The sequence below is a fragment of the Anopheles coluzzii genome, chromosome 2 (genome assembly GCF_943734685.1).
Source record: "Anopheles coluzzii chromosome 2, AcolN3, whole genome shotgun sequence".
NCBI classification, from domain to species: Eukaryota; Metazoa; Arthropoda; class Insecta; order Diptera; family Culicidae; genus Anopheles; species Anopheles coluzzii.
In genome coordinates this window covers 28,322,074-28,343,594 of record NC_064670.1, presented here as the reverse complement: position 1 = coordinate 28,343,594, position 21,521 = coordinate 28,322,074, and the positions used below count along the sequence as shown (strand labels likewise).

At 48.0% G+C, this 21,521-nt stretch overlaps 3 protein-coding genes across 4 annotated transcripts; 2 read left to right on the top strand and 1 right to left on the bottom strand.

The window, feature by feature from the left end:
• Nucleotides 1–195: 195 nt before the first annotated feature.
• Nucleotides 196–1,535, top strand: LOC120950355 (single-strand selective monofunctional uracil DNA glycosylase). The gene is made up of 3 exons (XM_040368331.2): nucleotides 196–803; nucleotides 901–1,164; nucleotides 1,242–1,535. Exons 1-3 carry the CDS (start codon nucleotides 366–368, stop codon nucleotides 1,533–1,535), a joined length of 996 nt encoding a protein of 331 aa, XP_040224265.2. The 5' UTR covers nucleotides 196–365.
• Nucleotides 1,536–1,638: 103 nt separating this feature from the next.
• On the top strand, nucleotides 1,639–2,279 carry LOC120950356 (tRNA-specific adenosine deaminase 2). The gene has a single exon (XM_040368333.2). It carries the CDS (start codon nucleotides 1,639–1,641, stop codon nucleotides 2,140–2,142), a length of 504 nt encoding a protein of 167 aa, XP_040224267.2. The 3' UTR covers nucleotides 2,143–2,279.
• A 1,240-nt stretch (nucleotides 2,280–3,519) lies between these two features.
• LOC120950352 (uncharacterized) lies at nucleotides 3,520–7,434 on the bottom strand. 2 transcript variants are annotated; one of them, XM_040368329.2, is made up of 3 exons: nucleotides 5,642–7,427; nucleotides 5,246–5,578; nucleotides 3,520–4,847 (listed from the first exon to the last, which is right to left on the bottom strand). In XM_040368329.2, exons 1-3 carry the CDS (start codon nucleotides 6,336–6,338, stop codon nucleotides 4,333–4,335), a joined length of 1,545 nt encoding a protein of 514 aa, XP_040224263.2. In that variant the 5' UTR covers nucleotides 6,339–7,427; the 3' UTR covers nucleotides 3,520–4,332. The 2 variants fall into 2 exon arrangements, with proteins under 2 accessions (XP_040224263.2, XP_040224262.2); XM_040368328.2 differs by having other exon boundaries at nucleotides 5,246–7,434.
• Nucleotides 7,435–21,521: the final 14,087 nt, after the last annotated feature.

The window sequence follows — 21,521 nt, the reverse complement described above, 5'->3', positions numbered from 1 at the left end:
TGCCCTATGCCGATAGTACAGGGGTTTTAGCTCAAAACATAAAGTAAACTTTATATGCACAAACAAAATATGTTCAACAGCAGATTTTAGAAATATGATAATATCTTTACTAATTGAAGAAGTTCTATCAGTTCTGTGAAAATCATTTATCACAAAAGTCAATCAAATATTGCTAAAAAAACGTTGCTCCAGAAACCCGACGACCCCTGCACATTTGTAAACAAAGCGAAGCCACCTGTCAAAAGCACCGCGCGCCATACGCCGTTCCGGGAAAGGCAGACGAACGATTCAAAACCGCGCACATCGTGGTGGCCATTTCGCAAACCTCTATCGCCGTGTAAGTAAGTGCCCTCGCTGCTGTGCTAATGCTGCGTAAAAAGCTTAAACTAGACGAGCCATCACCAGCCGCCGGACTGCCGTGTGTGCCCATCGGTGAATTCTCACTTTCCCAGTTTGCAAATGTACCGAAGGCAAGACTGGGCGCATCCAATGTTCCCGCTGAAACTGGTGCCAAAATACAAGTGAACCAAACGAAACCGGAACCAACGACCGGTACAGTAGCCGTACCAGCTATGAGTAGCGTTGGCCCGCTTCCATACTGGCAGCAGGTTTACCAGATCGAACGAGAACTTTCCGCAGCACTGCGGCAAGTTGCCCTGCCGTGGGATGTGGCCGCCTGCTACGATCCGATCGAGTACGCGGCCGAGATTCACTGCGCCTATTTGCAGCGGTTTCTCGACGGTCCGAAGCCGGTACTGTTCATCGGCATGAATCCAGGGCCGTGGGGCATGTGCCAAACTGGGGTGATGATAATCATTCATTCATTCATTTGTTACAGTAGTCCAGTGATTGGGAACGACTAGGGAATACTAATACCTCTTTCGCTACCTTCTATTACAGGTACCATTCGGTTGCGTTCCGGCCGTGCGCGACTGGATGGGATTGCGTGGAACGGTGTCGAAACCATCGCCCGAGCTATCTGCCAGACCGGTGGAAGGATTGGCGTGTACGCGCGAGGAACAGAGTGGAAAACGCTGGTGGGGATTGTTTGAAGAGCTGTGCGGCACGTCGGACCGCTTTTTCCGGTCCTGCTTCGTGTACAATCTGTGCCCGTTGGCGTTTTTCCACCAGAGCGGACGAAACATAACGCCCAGTGAGCTGAAGGTATTGGTGAAGGCGCAAAACGTCCGCTGCACTCTCCGCTCTTATCGTCGATATTTCTTTCTTTCTTGCTCTATTAGGGAAAAGCCAAGGGAGAAATTCAATCCATCTCGGAAGCATTCCTAACGAAGGCGCTAGCGTTGCTAAAACCGACCGTTGTGGTATCGGTGGGACGGTACACGGAGGACCGTATAAAAACGCTCACCAAACAGAACCGCCTAGATCCGGCAATTGTTACGCACTGTATGCCGCACCCGAGCCCTCGCAGCCTGAACAACACAAACTGGCCGGAGAAGGCCAAAAGCTGGCTCACCGTGCACGGTATTATGCCCTATCTAAGCGCACCGGGTCAAGAAGCGTCCAGCAGCGACTAAAAGTTGCAATTATTGTTACCTCTCTTTACGAAAAAGTATTCTCTCTCCACAACCGTATTACTACTGCAACACGTGAACTCTCTCTTCCCACCCTTTCGTACCAATGGAACGCTTTATGGAGGACGCCCTGCAGCAGGCTCGCATCGCAAACGACCTCAAGGAGGTTCCGGTGGGCTGTGTGTTTGTGCGCACGGACGGCCAAACCGAAAAGATCATTGCGCGCGGCTGCAATTTGGTGAATGAAACGAAAAACGCCACCCGGCACGTGGAGTTCATCTGCATCGATCAGGCGCTGGAGTATGCGCGGCAGCAGGACGTGACGCCGCCGGAAGCAATCTTCAGCACGGTGACCGTCGTCGTGACGGTCGAACCGTGCATCATGTGTGCGGCGGCACTGATCGAGCTGGGCGTGAAGGAAATCATCTACGGCTGTCGGAACGATCGGTTTGGCGGCTGCACCGTGCTCGATGTGCCCGGTTTGCTAAGCGCCACCGTCCCGATACGGGGCGGCGTCCGTGACGCGGAAGCGATGGAGCTGCTGAAGGAGTTTTACAAAGGCAAAAACCCGTCGGCACCGATTCCAAAGCCAAGGGCTAAAAAGGCGTGACACCGAACGCTCCTGCGAAACTGTAAGCAAAGCATTAGGATTAAGTTTTAGAATTATATTTGCTTCAAGAGTGTGAAATCACAAAGAATTTGTAATGAATGAAATAATACTAAACGAACGCATGTTTGTTTTGTCAACTATTTTGTGTCATACGTGTGGAAATTCCACTTTATTAATCTTTCTCGCGTCAGAAAACCACAGAAACTTATTGTACTATAAAACAAACGCGGTACTCCAATGCGCCCCTATCGGGCGCGTCGGAATGGATGCTGTGTTGTGACCACATGCCAGCGTGATCCACAGTATCACTAATATTGACATCTTGACCATCTCACAGCTTCATACTCTTTAGGTCATTTGTGTACATTTCGAGCATCGAAAAGATAAGCGTCATTTTTTGAGTTTTTGTTCAACTGTTTTCCGTTGTCCCTTTGACTTCTCGCACTACTGATCGAAAATTACGTTCATCTGGTTTCGGGTTTCTAGTCTGGCACCATTAAAAAATGGGCAATCACTGTCTCAAACCTGGTCGGTTGTGTAAAATACGGGTTCGTAATAGTAGCGCAGTACAACGCCGCGTTATAAATACCTAACTGTAACCAGGTGCTCGCTTGTTGCGTCTGTCTAAAGTCAGCCAAGGGCAGCGCGCTTTTTTGCACGTACTCTCTTTCTGGACAGCATCACTAATGTGCTTCTCCTGGCACCTCGTTAGTGTACCGGTGGAAAATGTCCAAACAACTGGCCACTTGCTTTTGTCAATCATTCTGTATGCAATCCTACGCTATAAAGGTGCATCGGTGCAGCCTGCATGCGGATACGATTGAACGATGGGTACACCACCGCCGGGTCCATCGTGGCAATAATAACACAGTTACATTACACTACATCTCATTTGTGGCGTGTTTTAAACCCGTTCATCATAAACTTATTTTATTATCGAATCACATTGATCACTCCGTTTGCCTCTGCCTCTGTGTCTCCGCCACCCTCGCGTAAGCGCTTTGATTGGCTTCGTTCCACCACACAGCAGGACCGTGACATAATCGACCCCTTCCTCTTCAGCAATAATAATATTTACTTCAGCGTTTTTGTTTCTTCACATTCTTTTGTTTTATTTTTGTTCTTTTGCTTAAAAAGAAATAGCTAGCTTTCCAGCTCGCTTGTTTGTTGTTAGAGAAAAAGAGAAATCACATGTCATTTTGCATTGTCGCATTGGTTTTGTTGTTTCTATTTTATGCTTTATATATATATAGTTGTACAGTTGTAAATTATGCGCTACGTATAGTGTTGTGGGGTTTTTTTCATTAATCCTCCGTATAAATATCTCATTACTTTCCCGGCGGTTTTTTCTTCCTCCTTTTCTTTTGCTGTCCCTGGTTTTTATTCCGAAAAAATAGTAACTCAATTTCTGTTTCGCAAATTGTTGCATACTTTTTGTTAATTTTACAATGAAACGTTTTTCCATTTTTTTTTATTCTTCTTTTTCTGCTTTTGTATGATTTTTTTGCTGCTTTAAACAAACGTCTTTAACAAACAACATTCGAAAGTGTTAATCCTTCTTTTCATTACAGCTATTATTAATCTGTCTGTGCTCAAATTGACTTAAGCAACTTACTTAAGAAAGGCATAACCAAACTTTACATTTCACGTCCAAACCATCTGCGATGTTTTCATGCTGGTTTTGGTTAAAAACATAAATAATTTCTGCTAAGTAGCAGCATTCGCAGCGTAGCGCGCGGTTCGATAAAAAAAAAAAACGGATCACTTTCTGTGTGACCGCGTAAAAGGCGCGCGCGTCCATATTTCACAGTGTGTACGAACACACACTAACACACATAATAACAACATACGCGCTGCCACGGGATTAAGTAAATCAAAATGTTCAATCGATCATCGCACGCATGCGACGGGGGATAGCATTACGCGTCATTTTCGTGTAATTCGAGTGCTTACAGTAATTCTCAAATATTGAGAACGCGGCTGGAAGCTTGTTCGAACACGGATCCGGATTCCGTCAGCTCGGTAGCATCCGAGTGGTTAAGCATAACTCACATTAAAACCTAAAAAAAGCATTTGGTTCGTCGTCCAGGGGAACCGTTACTAAACACGCTAGGGCAATAGGTCGCAGATCACTCAGCCTTTGGCTCGCTGCTGCTCGCTTACTAACTCTAGGGCGGAGGAGGTGCCACCTCACTCCACTGCAAGCGATGGCCGTGGGGAGGGCGAAAGCTCATCGACACCGTTCAGCAGCAGCTGCTGCTGCTCGTCGTCCTCATCCTCGCCGTCCTGCTCCTGGTCGCTGCTATCGTGCGCCAGTCCGTTCGCCCGCGGACTGCCACCGTTCATGAGGGGCGAGAGTGGTGCCAGCCCGTTCATCATGCGGACGCCATAGGCCCGATCCACCTCCGCCATCGGATCCATCACCATTGGTTCGTCCCGGTCGTCTCGGTCGTCGTCATCGCTCATGCTGCTGGCACTGCTGCTACTGCTACTGCTGCTGCTGCTGCTCGAGCTGGTGCTGGAACTGTCCGACTCGCTGTCCTCGCTCGTGCTACTGTCCAGGGCCGGTAAACGTTGCTGCTGTTCTGCTACGTCCATGCGATCGAGCGATGCCGCGTTGGCCGTCGGCACACCGTACCGTGGCGATGACCGTGCCGACAGGAGGAATCCCATACGCGTAGCGTGTTCTAGCTGGCGGCGTAAATCTGTGTGGTTGAAGTGTAAAATGAAGTGTAAAACAAAGACCAGAGTTACTTCAAGATCGAAACCAAATAATTATGGAATATATTTTCATCACAAACATTTAGTGAAATAAATTTAAATAAACATCCAAGTACTTTGTCGTTCAGTAGCTGTATTTCAATACTATCAATTTAAATTAACCGCAAAGGAAAATAATATTATTGCTTGTTTAACAGTAAGTAAAGTTTAATTGTAGATGAACAAAAGCATTACACCAAAAGCCGTTTGAAATTATTTATTAAAACATCCATCCTTTTACGAACGGTTGTCTATTACGCATCAATTTTGTACCTGCCTGTCCACCACACAACACGTGGAAGTGCTTCGAGATCGCCAGCCAGTCCTCCCCTCTCCTACTTACCTATATTTTCCCGCTCCAGCACCTTCACACGCTCCTCCAGCAGCCTGCTCCGTGCCGCACCGCTGCCATCGTCGCCACGTTCGCCATCACTGCCCGCCACCTTTGCCATGTTTCCGCCCTCACAATCACCTCCTCCACCTCCGCCTCCACCTCTTCCTCCACCAACACCACCCTCACCGGTGACGCCGTTGCGGCGCACCAGCTGCTCGTACTCGATCGCGAGCTTTATGTACTCTTGCACGAGGTCCGGGTGGCTGAGGCTTTCCAGCCGCTCGAAACGCTCCCGCTCGTACACGCTGGAGAACTCCTTCGTCAGGAAGTCCTCTTCATCCTCTGGGAGTGAGTAAAAATAATTTTCTTCTGAATCTATCGAAAAACTAGAATCGCGTGTTCTACCTGACGGCGTGAGCACTTGCGGCATGTGGTCCTCCATCAGGAAGCGGTTGGTGTTGTATGGCACTAGCGGTGGCTGATCGGACTTCAGGAACGGTGTGATGCGGCGCGAGGCCGCGACCGAGTAGAGATGGCGCCGTTTGTTGCAATTGTTCTCCGGGCGGCCTCCACCGCCACCACCACCCGGTTGCCCCCCGGGAGGACACAGAAACTTCCACTGGGTCTTGCTGTACGGACGGTTCGAGCTCGATTTGCCGCGGTTCGACTTGCGACGGCGGTTTTTGCGCCGGCAGCGCCCCTCCCCAGTCCGATTGCTCATGGTGGCCGCTGTCGCCATTGGCACCCCCGTACCATTGCCCTGATTGCTACCCACACCGGGGTGCCCCTTGCCATCACGGTTAGCTTCCGACTGTTCATTTGAATCCTGGCGCGAAACCAAACCGCCACTACGACGACCATCATCGTCCAACGGTCGCCGTCCTCCATCTTCGCCAGCAGCCACACTAGCGCCCCCATCGTTCGCAGTGGCGGCTGGCGCAACCATCGCGCCGACGGTTGCTGCGTTCGACGACGAGCCGACCACATTCGGCTCGCAGCTTCCAGACGACTGTGCGGTCTGGCTGGGGAGCGCATCGACTTCATCGCACTGCCGCGTGAAAGCCATGCTTTCCGCCGTCTCCATACTGTTTTCAATCGACATGTTGCACTCAATCACACACTAAAATGTTCTTTAATTTTGCACGCTCAAACGCTCACACACACACACACAAACTTTGCTCACTAAAATCGTTCACTAGAAACATTCAACTTTGCACTAAAAAACACTGAATGTAGCTTTTCCACCGTCGCCATATTCCGAAACGTGCCGTCCCGGTTGCGCATGTATGCAGCTGCCCCGCTCGCACGCTCGCACAGTATACACGGACTAGTTGCTTCTCGCTTGCGCCGCTGCTGTTCTGCTCCGCCCGTGCTGTCACTTTCTCCCTTGCCGCACGGACCAGGGCTGTAGTGTGTCCAGCGAGCGGCAGCCAAAAATGTACTTTTTCAATATCCTTTTCACAATTTATAACACGACTTCAAGTGTCTCACACTATCCTTTTAAAATCCAATCTCACGAAATTATAGAATCTTAACGCTTTTATTTAGCAAAAAGTGCACCTCCGTTCGCGCAGGCTACACCCCTGACCGTCTTCACTACGCACTTTTCGGTGCAAGGGCACGCAGTAGCAAGAGAAAAAAAAAACTTCAACCAAGAATGTACGCTGCCTTCGCGGATCGGTGGTTTGTGCTTTTGCTCAGAGCTGTACCGTCCTGATGCTTACTACTCGACTGGTGGCAACAGAATGCTTCGGCATCTGTTCGGTGCCCGTCTGTAGCTCGGTTTGCTGTTTCCCTATGCCCGCGGTCGACACTCACAGCAGATGCACTCGACCGTTGTGGTTCTCTCGCTTTATTCGAGCGTTTGTGCTCGCTCGCTCCTGTGTACGCGATGCGGGGTAGCAGAATGACGTCACGGTAGACGATGAACACTCGCTGTGGGAATGACCCAGCTTGCCCATTTTAGTTGTGGCTGTTCTTTTTTTTTTCTTCTACATTTGCTTTACTCATTTGCTTTACTCTTTTTTCGGGTAGCGTTGCTGGCGAGTGAGGGAAAGGTACGAACGATTCGTACCAATCAGCTGCGGTGGTCGTCCAGTGATGATGCTTCCGATTTCGTAGGCCTGCTATTAATAAACGCCTGTGTGGTGGCGGTACCCTGCACGGTATGGCGAGGCGGAATCTGTGGACGCGCATCTCACACTCGCTTCAAGAACCGAGTCGCTACCGTTGCTATGCTGAGGTTGAAAAATTCATTCATCGGTGGCGTACGGTTTTATTTTGTTTTACATAAAAAACTAGATTAATTGCATCTTATCAACAGTTAGTTATTATTTTGAAGTGTTGCAAATGGTTAATATTTAAAACTTTATTTTAATTTTTTTTCATTACAGTCATTATCCGATATACGCTATCGTACGGGACCGAGCGCAATAGCGTATCTCGAGTTTTCGCGTATAGCGGATTCCTATGGAAAAATAGTTTACACTACCGGTTCGAGGGTTGAAAAATATCGCCACAGAGTTTTGCATTAAAGTTTTTTGTTATAAAATAGGTATCTTTTGCATAAATTTAATGCAAAATGCATTAAGAACATTAAGGAAATTCAAAAAGAGCATAAAATATTTCAAAAAATTAAAATATTTGCAAAAAACACATGGAGCTGTCAAATTTAGAGGAATCGCGTACTGCGAATTCGCGTATATCGAGTATCGCGTACTGCGGATAATTGCTGTATTTCCCCTCTAGGTGGATCAGCCCGCAGAAGGTATGACACAATTTCACCGACACATACACACACATACACATACACGTACACATACACAACGGAACCGCTTCGAAATAGCGTTTTAAGATAAACACGGTTCCGCCGTGTGTCGTACAGGGGGCATGTAAATCAAGTACTGGTAAGGAAGAAGGGCAGAATCTAACCTTCCCAAAGAACGGTTGAGCAAATGGGCAGGGGGAATAAGGGAGGAAACTAGAATCACAACACAACAACAGAAAGTTTGCGAATTCGACATGGAACAAAGATATCAAGCTGGAAACACGGAAAGGGCACGGTAAAAAGACCAAGCATAGCAGAGAGAGAGAGAGAAAAAAACCCACACGTTGTTAAATTGAGCATATTAAAATGACGGGAAAAAACACGAAAAATGCATAAGTATTTTTTTACTCCTCGCCCAACCGATTCTGTTAGTCCTTCGTTCTACCCCACCTACTCGTCACGCGCGCGCGCTCTCTCTCTTTCTCTCGCTCTCCCTCTTGCTCTTCCATTATTCCACTCTCGTGCTGTTTCTCGCTCACACCACACTCGCTTCGCTTCGAGTCCAATTGTCTCTCGTGGTGCGTTTTGTTTATTGTTTTTTTTGCACGTTCTCTCTTCTTGCTGCCTCCTTCACTGAGCCGCATTTCACTGGACGATTTTGTGGCCGTTTTTCCTCATTTTTTTCTTCTCTCTAACGATAGCTGTTTCTACTTCTTCTTCCTCCCTCTTCTCCTTTGCTGTGGTAAGCATTTCAAGGCAACACTTTCGCTATTACCTCGTTTGGCAATTTATCGTTCGAGCCCCCCTTCTCCTCATTCTTTCTCGCGCTCTCTCTCTCTTACACACACTCTCTCTCTCTCTTTCTCTTCAACTTTCCGCTCGTTACCTGCTTCACCTAAACGTGCGTTGCTGCTGTACCCTAAAATGTTTGAGGCTGGAATAGCACGAATGCGCTAGAGTGAACAGGCATGAGCGGCGGTGCCGTGTGTGCGCGAGAGAGATAGAGCGAGCGCACACAAACGCAACGGTGCGAGTATGTGCAAGAGAAAAAAGGATGCGCTGCTACTACCTAGCGAAGCCAGGCTCCACATAAGCAGTGCACACACTCAATCACACACACACATATGGCCATACCGGCCGGGTTAAAGGGTGGTATGGTGGTTTGCTTCGATGGCTTTTCGGTAACAGGCGTTATTTGTTTCCCTCGAGCCACCTAAACAGCAGTTAAGAACCTACCCTACCCCAACATGACGATGCTGATGACTTACCCACACCGAGATACCCCTCTGCCCGGTTCACGTCTCGTTAGCCTTCTCGTGCTACTAAATTCCGTGAACGTGCATTAATCCTCTTCCTACCGGCAAATCAAAAAGCGAACAAGTGTCCCCCGGCCGTTTGACACCGTGCCATCGATGCCACATGTAAATGATGCGGGTTGGGGTAGAATAAAATCGAACCAGAAAGGAACCCGTACGAACTAGTCGACGGCTGCCGATGACTGCCAGCCTTCCCCCCTGGCTGTAGTGCACACGCACACGTCAAAACACGTTGAGTGCACTTCACCATCGATTGTACGGGCCGAGGTGTGGGACGGGAGACGGTATGAACGGATAGGGCACGAGGCGGGTGGAATAGCAGTTGTTGAATGATCCGAACGATGTCAATCTGGCACGGACGAAGGTGATCGCGGGATTCGGATCGACTGGCATTACAGTGAGCAGGACTCAATCTTGTCTCAACGTGAAAATACACGCGCTCAGCAGAGGGATGTACACGCGTGTATATGTTTACTACTGTTGTACTACTTCTACTACAGCGACCTCTTAACCAAGCCTACTAGACTTATTTCTAAAGCCCTTGCCAGAGAAATCCGTTCTTCCGATGAAACGATGCTGCTGGGAAACGGTGCTGCTGGGCTTGTAGTATCCAACGTGTCTACTAGTGGTGGGTCATACGATTCATTTCATGACCCGACCCGGAGTCGGTTACGAGCCAGTCAGAATCGATTCCGACCCGTGGGTGCAGCGGGTACGCAAGGTTGGAGGCGGAATCAAATCCGACCCGCAGGTGCAACGAGTTCGGGTCGACTCGAATAATAAGTAGGTGCAAGAAAGCATAAGCAACTCCGACCCGCGGGTGCAACGAGTTCGGTCGGGTCAGGTCCGATTGAACCTATCTTGACTCGACCCGACCCGAACTCGCTGCACCAAAGGGTCGGAGTCGCTTATGCTTTCTTGCACCTACCAGAGTCGTTGCACCTACTGAACCTACTTGTACCTTTCGGTTCGACCGGAACGACTCCGGGTCGCTTATGGATGGCTCCGACCCGATAGGTTCAGGTCGACCCACCCATCACTAGTGTCTACGCAGTCGAGCAGAGCCGCGGATGAAATAAAAATACTATCAATGTACTAAAAGAACTAAAAGAGAGGGAAACTGTACTCATCCAACCGGAAGGCCTCCTAATGACAGCAGAATTTGCCAAACATCGTAAGCAACGCGTACATTATAGCTCCAATTCATCCCCCTAACAGCTCCATTTCAAATGGACCCCATCTTCATACGCCATGGAGCCACCCCAATAGTGGGAGGGGGTGGAAATGGGTGGACTTTCTCGGAAAAGCATCCCACTAGGCAAAGCTACTAGGAAAACCAGGACGGACGTCGCGTCGTACCAAAAGCGACAGCAGCACTTTATAACCGCATCTAAGCAGGCCGCACGTGCGTGTGTTTGTGTGTGTGTATGAGAAATGGAGCTTCGCTACGCGTTATGAGTGTACGGTGCATGTGGGTTGCGGGGGAGACGGTGCATTCTTTTTTTTGCGTTTGCTGTTGCTTTGCTTTTTGCTCAGCGCTTCGTGTGGTGCATTTTATTTTTATTTTTGCCACACGGGTTTTGCGCCCCCGTTGTGTGCTTTTGTTTTCGCACCGTCGACCGTCCGTGGGGGTGGCGGCCGACGACGACGATGACGACGACGCATGATGATGCTACGACACCAGCCTGTTCGCCCTTTCGGCGCCCCCCCAAACCGCCGAACGTCTGCTACATGTGTATCGACGTGCGTACACACTGGACTCTCGTGAGTTTTTCCCTCTCGTGATCACAGCCAGCCGTGTGTGTGTGTGAGCAGGCCGTGTAAACGGGAAGGGCTGACAGGCAGGAAGGGCTTCGAGTGGTGGGGGAGAAACTGATGGCTTCCCTTCTCCCCCTGTGTACCATCATCACCGTCACACGCTCGTCGGGCCCGTGGGCGGTAAATGTTGCTGCCGATCGGGGCAGGTCGTCGGGTGGTCTTTTAACCGACTGAGCAATTTTATGTTTGTTCCAATGCTCTTGAAACAATCGAAGCGAAGCCCTTTTGACAGGGCAATGCCAAAAACAGGGTATACAAAAAATCGCCTTTTTTTGGTTACATTTAATCTCCCCGGGTTCCAAAACTTGTGCACCCAGTTGGTGTAAATATTAGCTATAGTAGTGGTAAAGTTTGAAGTTATTTTATAAAACACTTCAATGTTTTTGAATACCTTAAAGTGGAATATTTATTCAGCACCAACAAAAACATGTCCTCCGCTGCCGTACTGTGCGCAAAAAAAAACCCCAATAATCTAGCAAGCGTGAAGACAATCAAGGAATGAGACGATAACGTCACACTTGCGCCACTAGCTCCCAACTCCACCAATCCACCCTTATCTTCCTTCCCTTCCGCCAGCAAGCGTAGGTTTATAAAGGGGGTTTTATTTTTCTTCTTCTTCTTCTCCACACGCGCCACCCAAGCTCGAAAAACCTTCCCCTCCCCCCCCCCCCCCCCGTCCAAGTTCCAATCGCATTGCCCGACCGGTGCCATTGCTGGCAAATTGACGCCATTCTCCAGGTTTCTTCACACACAGGTGTACACGGCTGCCGTGTATGCTGTTGGGGGGCATAGGAGGCGGCGCTGAAAAACACTTCCGAGTGGAGAGGGACGTCTCTCCCCCCCCCCCCCCCCACCGTACTGCTTTTGCTCACTGGGGAGTAATTAAAATGGATATGTTTTGTCCCTGATTGACGTCGTAGAGGAAATGGTTCGTTGTGTGGCGTAAGTTGTGTGTGTGTGTGTGTGTTTCATGCATTGAAAGAGCATAGTTAAGGGTACGTTAGATGAAGCTTTTTCAGCTTTAAGGTAGGAGAAGGAGGCCTCATCTTCAATGCGTTAAATCTCCCTTCACCTTTGAAGAATCATCAAGAAGCTTAGTGAAGCATTGGAAATGTACATTAAGCGGTTGAGAGCTATCCCTTTGCTGGCTAGCGAAACTTCAGAGAGGCAACCCAATCAGAGGAATAGTCGGTGTACAATACTAAATACCATCGGACAACTTGTTTGCATGCCTTCTACACCACCTTTGCTACCAGAGAAGAACGATCGGGCGACAATTTACTGTTTAAGCTACCCTGCGCTTGTGCCATACTTGTGACGTATGCCCTACCATGTACGTGAGATAGCGTTTGTCTATGCTCCTACTACAGGCACGGTGGGTCTAAATACCTCACCGTACATGTTCCCTTTTGCGGACCACTTTAAAGTGGTTGGCGGGCTTCCGTCAGTTTTAGACAGGGGCTCCATAGAGCGGCAAAGCTTATTTGGGCACTGTCCAACAATCTCCTCTCCTTTCCAGCGTTCGAGACTGGATCAGTCAGGCCTTGAGACGGTAGCGTCGCACCAGATTAGATGTTAACCACACCAGGTGTGTGTGTGTGTGTGGACATTGGAATTCGACAGTGCATCAAGAGTGAGTTACGTTTCAACATGTCCGATGTAGTGCATGTTTGAAGACAACTTTCAAGAGCGATTGGTTCAATCGAAAAAGTGAGGATTTAGTCCTAACTGCATATGTGGCAATGTAGCTTCTTGATGGAAATATCACTATTAGCATCATACCACCAAACCAACTGGTTGGCAACAGACCTGTCTAATGGTAGCTTGTGACTTCGTTAGTTGTTGGACAACTGCAAACATCTGAATTCCTTGTGCGCTTAATATAGGTACTCACTTTCTTTAAGCTTGCTGTTTCACCCGAACCAGCACGAGCAGTACGTTTGCGTCCTTGAAGGTTAAAACACAACGCCAGCCAGTTCGTACAATCAAAAACAGCACCACCCCCATAGAGGGAACCCGCCAGAAGTAGGAGCCAGAAGAAGCGAAAAGGCGGAGGTAATTGTCAAACGAACTAAACGATTTCCGATTGTGTTGCACCCGGGTGCGGGTAGGGCATACATGGTTGGGCTTAGTGGAATGCTGGAATTGCTTCACTTGCCGTCACTTGTTTGGAGCATCGACCATCGCCACCACCCTTCCATACCCTCCTACATCGACAATCACATCGCATGACAGCTTTTTGCACGGTGGTGCACTGAGAGTTCTGGGTCGCGGGCACGCGACGTGGGGGTAATATATCTCCCGGTGACGTGCCGTGACGGTTTTGGGCAGAACAACCACCGGTCCTACAAGGTGAGGGGGACGCAGAATTTGTCACAGTGGAAACAATAGTCGCCTTTACTAAGGCAGCCGACACTACCTCCGCCAATGGGTTGGCTTTGTTGTGCCGGATAGGGAGATGTCCGATGTTTGCGTTGTTTTGCATATGCGCCTTTTTGCTTCCTCAGCTACCAGCGGACCAATACCAATACAGTGCCCGATCGTTTCTTTCGCCATCCCTATCGGTTCTTGCTGCGTGCTCGGCCTGCTCAGAATAGTCATCGATTAATGGTTGAGAGAGAGAGAGAGAGTGTGGCTTACTCCATGCGTACTTCCGCCCCAAACAGCGGTCGTCATCGGCCTACTGTTTATAAAATTAAATCGCGATAAAGACGTTCATTCCACCGTAAATCGGGTGTTCCAATCGTATCATTCCAGTGGAAATTTGCTACCGAACATGTGAAATTCCGACTCATGCGAACAAAACGCACATACCCACGCAAGCAAAGGGAGGCAATATCGCTAAACAAAACAAACATAAAATATCTTCCGACAGCGGTGGTGGGTGTTAGAGGGGGGGTTAAAAGAGGGTGAGTGATTGGGAGGGGTGTGTCTCTTTTAAGCTCGATGCTTCGAATCGGCCTGCGAGTGAGAATTTATCCGACGCTCGGTACATAAACAAACGGCCAGCAGCCACGTTCGAACATACGTACGTACGCGTAGCAGCCGTCGCGCAACGGCACCATAAACACCTCCCCCCCCCCCCCCTCATTGGGGCTGCTGCTGTCCGATGTGCCTTGGCCATATCCTTGGTTGGGGGTTTATTTTTTTCTTTTACTTTGCTTGATTCGTTGCTTGTTTTCTTCGTCTAGTCGCCTAATCAATGGCAGTGCTCGGACGCTGTAAATGGCATCGTTTTTTTTTTGTTTTACAATTTCAAAATGAGATTAGAAACTGTGTTCTGTCGGCGAATTCTTAAATCGTTCACGAAATATTGGAGGAAACAGTTTGCATGGAAATAAAACGATACGAGCAAAACAAATAGAAGAAAGTAAACACAGCCAAAAACATAGCATAAAAACAAACAAACATAAAACATACACAAACAAAACCGTAGATCACGCGTGAGCGCGTCTACGATTACGAGCCGTTTCTGGGTAGATTAGACCCAATAGTGCCGTTCGAATCCGCCTTGGAATGCAACGGCTATTCATGCGCCAAGCTGCCAAATTTAGCATTGCTGGAGTAAAGTGGGCAAAAAAAAAGGCATAAGAAAGAAAGGAAAATTTCTCAATGTCAGCGAACCAATGAGGAAGGAAATTACAGCAGGGAGTACAGCGTAAAATGGACAAAACATCAAAGGAAGACACGGTGGGGGGAACGTAATTGGAACATGCTCCACATCGAGAAGGATGGATAGTTGTAGCGAAACAAATGCACGAAACAGTAGCGCAAAAGCAGAACATAAATACACGCCTGCTGCGTGTGTGTGTGTGTGTGAGGTTTGTTTTGCTTTGTTTGATAGCAGAAGTAGTTTTTGGGTAACTGGTAGGCCCCAAGCTAGCGGCGGCTGCATAGAAGTGTCGGTAAGAAGGGAAGAAGAATTGATGTTGCGTTTAAACTTTTGCTTTTTACGTTGTTGTTCTTGTTGTTGTTGTTGTTGTGGAATCTTCGCTGCCCCGTACGGTGTTGCGTATAATCCTCCCGCCGTTCGTGGCTTACTGCGATGTGTTTGCTCGTACGTGGTTCGTTGGGGTGGAGTTTTATTTTTTACAGTGCGCTCCAGAATTTAATCAACCGAAAGTATGCGTTGGTGTGCAATATTAGACCATTCAAAATCGAACGTTATTGAACAATGCACTGCAATCAAATTGATGAATTTTTAAAGTCGATTTAATGAAAAAGAAAATTGCAAAAAATGCGTAATGTTTGATGCTGCCTATTTTTCTTCCTTACTGTGCTATTGCTATCTCACTTCGGCTCGTTTCCTGCCCATGCCTTTCTTTCCCATTTCCGAGCGCGAACTGCCTTCCGTGCTTCATCCCGTGCTGCATGACACTATATTCGCCCTTTCCACTGCACAAACCCCACAAAGCACAACAACCCCCCTCCCCCAGCTGACCAACATCGGGGGCCCCATTGGTGATTCTTAGCGCAGCACTGCCCCCAGCTCAACCTGCTGCTGCCTTTTTTTGGTGTTGGTGCTGCTGACCAGCACGAGACAAACAACCGAAGGGGCCCGCTTATGACGTCGCGGGCAGCCTCTTCGCTACCTTCCCTTTCGACCACTTCACCCCGTCCACAAACTTCCCTAGCCGAAGGGTGGTGGAGAACCACGGGCAGTTATACCGGATTTTATGTTTCTTTTTTTTTCTTTCTTTTTGGTTTTGTTGTTCATGACTGAATTAAAGACAGGCGAAATGCCGTCCGCTCGCGCGCACCGTCGCGGTGCGGCAGGTTCGCTCGGCTTGCACGGTATCACTGTTTTTGCCACCACCACATCGATAGGCGTTGTGTGCACATAGCTATGTAGTAGGCTACTACTAGCACCACCACCATGGCAACCTTGCAAACAACGATGGGTACGCACGATTGCATAGTCGCCAGCGGTACATAACGTTTGCCGCGGGGAGTGAACCTGGCGAAGAAAGGTCGTTAAATCTCAAACCGTCCGGAAGAGGGGTTTCGTACATTGTATGAAGTTTTTCGTATTTTTATGCTTTTTCAAAATACATTAAGCAATGATAGTTGGCAGTGATTTTCAGAACAGGGGACAATTTAAATGCTATACTTTCAAAAATATGTAAATACGAAATTCTGTAATGCGTAGTTTAATAAGAAGATTTAAATTTAAGCCCCTGCCCTCCCTATGTACGCGACGCCTAGGGTGATAAATGGTTACGTTATCAGGCGATAACACCAAACAGCACGCTGTCCCATTCCCACCCCTTCTCAATTACAACCCCTGTTTCTCTCCTTTCCTCCTACCAGTAAGAAAAAACAGCTGTAATCACCCCGTTCCGAATGGCACTGCAACGCGCTCACGATTATTGGGTGGGGGCAAGGGGTGTTGACATGCTGTACTTGCAGTGGCGATCCTCACCCACACACACACACACATTCGTGATTCGCGATGCAACACGGATTCGCGAAACTGCAGACAAAGGCATTTCCGATCAATGGTAAACTGTGGAGATCAAACGTTGATAAGGCGAAGTGATGTGGTAAGTGCTGCGGGTAGGACACATTACATTCAATTTGGCCACTGATAAGCTGGACGATGCTCTCTCGCATTCATAAAGAAGATCCCGGACAAGGCGTTGCTCATTCATGCCAATCTGACAATGCTAAGAGATACTAAAGAAAAGTGCTGACTTTTCAGGCTTGCAGTGATAGAGCCTTGGTAAAGATGGCATGAAAACAAAACCCCTCATTGTTGCTTGTTTTTCTTTCTCCCTTTCGAACTGCTTTTGTTCGATGGGGGACGGATTCAACTGCTGGAGCATTCGGTGTTTATTAATAATTTCCCGTAAGCAGTATGGGAGGCCGGTCTCCCAAGGTCGGTAAGTTCAAAATTAGACACGATAGGCTTTAAAACCTCGCCGGGAGGATCCGGTGGCTGTCAATAGTCAGTTCTATTAGAAGACCTGTTCTGTTTGAGTTTACTTGGGACTATTCTATAATACTGTTTAATTTGGTAAGGCTGCAAGGCTACGTAATATAAATTCACAGATAAATAATAAATTCTGGATGTGTGTAATGGTTTTTTTAACAGTCACTATTTTCAGGTGCGTCTGTAATCCACGGGATACATCAAGAGAGACTAATTATGAAACACCTTCTAAGCCTGGGCAATTGTAAGGTTCTGGAGCTGATCCTAACATTATGCCAGTGTTAGAATTCTTGTGGATTCCTGGAACACATCCTGAACTCAAATCGGTCCAGAAACTGAACCTTAGCCCATCCCGTTTCTGGAACTCAAAATTAACTTATTCCAATTCGAGAACTGTTATGAACCGAGCTTCTCCGGCAGGCCACGCGAAGAGTTGGCCCTCGCAAGAGTCGCAGCGGAGGAGAAACAAACGGCGGACTTTTGGACAGAGTCTTTGACATTTTGCCTACCAACCAGTCCTTCCCACTAGTTCCTTATCATCCAAAGTGTGGAAAGCCTATGCAGTCAGAAGGGGATGTTCAGCTATGAAATCCAGGGGCTTTGCTCTGTTTCGTATGTTGGAATGAAAGTAGTGATGGGTAAAGTTAGCAAAAATCCGGAGTCGACTCCGATCCGACTCCGATAAATTCGGAATCGACTCCGGAAGGCAGGTCCGCGCTGCAATATCCGGAGTCGTTCGGAATCGTCCGGAGTCGTACGGAGTCGCCCGGAGTCGCCCGGAGTCGGAGTCGTTCGGAGTCGTTCGGAGTCGTCGGAGTCGCCCGGAGTCGTCCGGAGTCGCCCGGAGTCGTCCGGAGTCGCCCGGAGTCGTCCGGAGTCGCCCGGAGTCGTCCGGAGTCGCCCGGAGTCGGAGTCGTTCGGAGTCGTTCGGAGTCGTCGGAGTCGCCCGGAGTCGTTCGGAGTCGCCCGGAGTCGGAGTCGTCCGGAGTCGTTCGGAGTCGTTCGGAGTCATTAGGAGTCGTCCGGAGTCGCCCGGAGTCGCCCGGAGTCGGAGTCGTTCGAAGTCGTTCGGAGTCGTTCGGAGTCATTCGGAGTCGTTCGGAGTCGTAGACTCCGGACGACTCCGGTCGACTCCGGATGACTCCGAACGACTCCGACTCCGGGCGGATCTAGTGGTTTCATTTTGCCGGAGTCGGAATCGAACTAACAATAGTCGGAGTCGGATCGGAGCCGTGGGTGCGCTCCATACAGCACATCACTAAATGAAAGTCGTTAACTCCGCAAACTTCTACGTTTGAATCTCCGTTTATTGAAAACATGGCCTACTTTTATACTAAATGCTACGGAAGGAAGAAATGTATATTCGCGTGCGTAACAGTACCTGTCTCAGTTAAGGAACGGATCGCAAAAATGCACCGGTCCAGGAACCAATACAGCACCTACTCCAATCATGTCCCGGACTCCGCAACTGGTGTAATCATCATTGCCGGCAGCAGCTGTTAGACAAAATTAGTATAGAAATTTAACCAGATCTTTACTAATATTTGTTCATAAAACTAACCAAACTTGTAGAATTATAATTAATAATCCAATGCAAAGATCATCATTTAGAATAACATTGGAAGAATTTGTTCGCCTTAAGCCATCCCTCGCTCTGAGTCATATGTTCCTTTCGGTAGCGAAAACTACCCACTAGAATGTCAAGTGCTTTGTTTGAAGCTTCGTTAAAAAAATAACCACACAAAAACAGTAAACAACCGATGGGATTCAGAGTGTTATTTTCAGCTTCATCAGTCCAAAGCGCGTAGGAAGTATTAACACGTGTGTTGCACACTGTCGTCGTCGTCGTCGCCGTCATTCTGTCCCCGTGCAGTTAAGGTAAAAACTCTTTTCACCAGGGTTTCCACCAATCCACCACCACCGCATCAAACACGCGACCAGCTCGGCAGAATCGGCAAAGCTATGGCACAATATAGTGCAGCAAAACGCTGTACTATGATGGCTACACACACACACACACACACACATTATACACGGCAAAGCAGGGCAACTGTGGCCGAGGTGAGTTGTAATGAGTCTCGGCTATGGTCACCATCTGCTTTCGTTCGGGGGTTTTGGTCGAAAACCCCGCGCACGCCGCGCGTTTCGGTGGTCGATTTACAACGTGGAGTGGAGTGGGTGAATTTTCACGACCGATGTTGCAAACGTGGAACAGCGAAACCGAGCACACGGACCCTGCCAAGGTGCAGAAAGACATTGCGGGGGGTTCGTTTTGGATGTTCGTTTCATAAAATTTGAATTTATTTAAGCACACAGCTGCGAATCGTTTACGCCTTGCATCTTTAAGATGGAATGATTCATAAATGATTCTACTCTTTTTCAACTCAAATTTTTTATTTGTTTCGAGTGGTACGGAAATGAACACCTTAGGAAACGGGTTTGCAAGTCTACCACCCCCCCCCCCCCTACCCCTCACCCCTTTCCCACCCCTCAACCCCTGTACAAAGTTTAAAATAACTTCAAACTGTTGCCCGGGTACAGCGCCCACACCGACCAAAACACTCACCCGTTGTCGTTTGACTTTTCTCGAGCCATCGCGGTCGCAAAAGCTGGTCAAACGTAATGGCCTGAAAGCTGAAAAGGAAAACTCTTCACGGTTCGCCGGCACCACCCGGCTACAACAACAACGGGAACAGAGCAAAAAAAAAATGACTGGAAATTGCCGCGGACAAATGATGAAATGCAGTGGGACGTGGGCCAAGTTTGGAATGACCGCACTATAGAAAAAAAATATATAAGAAAAATAGTGCTTCTGTAGGTAGCTGTGAAAGAGACTGTGTGGTAACCACTTGGAACTAGAATTGTTAGAGTAAGGAAGGAAATATTGGTGGGTCTTTTCTTATTTCATTTTCCTTTCCAGTTGTGAAAACGGTGGCCATAGTACAGACGGAAAGAATTAGGTCAGTGGCGACGAGTTGCACAAACGCCGCTCCAACGGAAAACGGTGAGCAAAGTGATCAAAGTCGGCGGGTTGGCCGGTTTTCAAGGGTAAGAAAATCATTTTCCATCCAGTGTTGTTTTTTTCAAAAGTTAAAAGTCGCCCAGGACAAGAAGATTAAGGAGGTAGTAGTGTCTTGTGGGGGAGGAGGGGTCGCTGGGCTAAACCTCCCAACTCCCTCTCTCTCACACACACACGCACACCGAGGCGCTAAAGCCAGCACTCGCGGGGATCAAAACTTTTCGCATGATTAATTACCTTCCCATCGAAACAGCATGCTTGTGTGTGTGTGTGTGTGTGGGGCAACAATCCAAGGAGCCGCAGGATCGAGTTGTTTGTGCTGAACGGAGGAAGAGCACAGAAAGAAAGAGAGGGAAAGAGAGGGAAAGAACGAGTGAGCAGTAGTTTGAGAAGTGAAGAGGATAGCAGAGTGAGCGCCGATGAGGTAGCAAAGGGAAGCCACCCAAGGGTAGTTAGAATTGGAAAAAGGTGAAAAATCATCGCGATAGCAAAAACAAGCCGGCTAGTCGGAAAACTTTACTCTCGCCAGTGCGGAGGTGATAAATTGAAGTGAGAGACGTGAAGGGGAGGCCCGTGGTGAGAAGGTGGGGTGAATTATTTCAGTTCATTAAACGGTTCACGCAGTGTGCTCGGGTGAGGGTGAAGTAGTACAAATTCTTAAGTAGTAAAGCTGTTATGTTTTGCAGGCGGTTTAGGCGTGTCTCGGAAGACTATTAGTAGTTGAGGGAAGTAAAAAAAAAACTTCTTCATGTAAAAAGTAAAACAGACCACCAAAGACGGGAATACTAGTTTCAGCATTAACTAGATCAAGAGCCTTGTTTTTTTTAAAGTAAAACAACGACTATCTATGCTTTAGGTCCCAGAACTCCACAACATAAGAGCAAATGTTTTACTTCAAATTGTGCCGCGAAGTTGTACTTTCAACGTAAAGTATATTACTCTTCCTGGAAGTGATTAAAATGATTAGGATTCGGACCGAAATGCAATTGATAAACCAAATAATTCTTGTCAGTCCCTCGTCAGTCACCACTTTAAGGAACAATTCAATGTACCTGTCTAGCGGGAGCTGTTCTTTTGTGTGACACTATATCGATATCATCAATTGCATCATTAACATCGGCCAAAGATCAGTAACAACAGTAACATTCGAAGACTTGTTTAATTGTGCTATGATTACTAACAATAAATTTTCAATATTGGTTGATTTTGGTTTATTAACCGATACTTACTATTGCAATAAAAGAAGCGTCGGTGAAAGGTAAGACTAATGTGTTAAAAATGCCTTTTACTTTTCGTATTGCAAGGTATCGTGGTATCATCTCAGCAAGACATCGAGCGATCGATCGATCGTCTTCGAATGAGCGCAAGTGATGGTGATTTAACATAGCACGTGCAGGAGTGTATGTGCATCTTTTGTTTTGATGACTCAATTG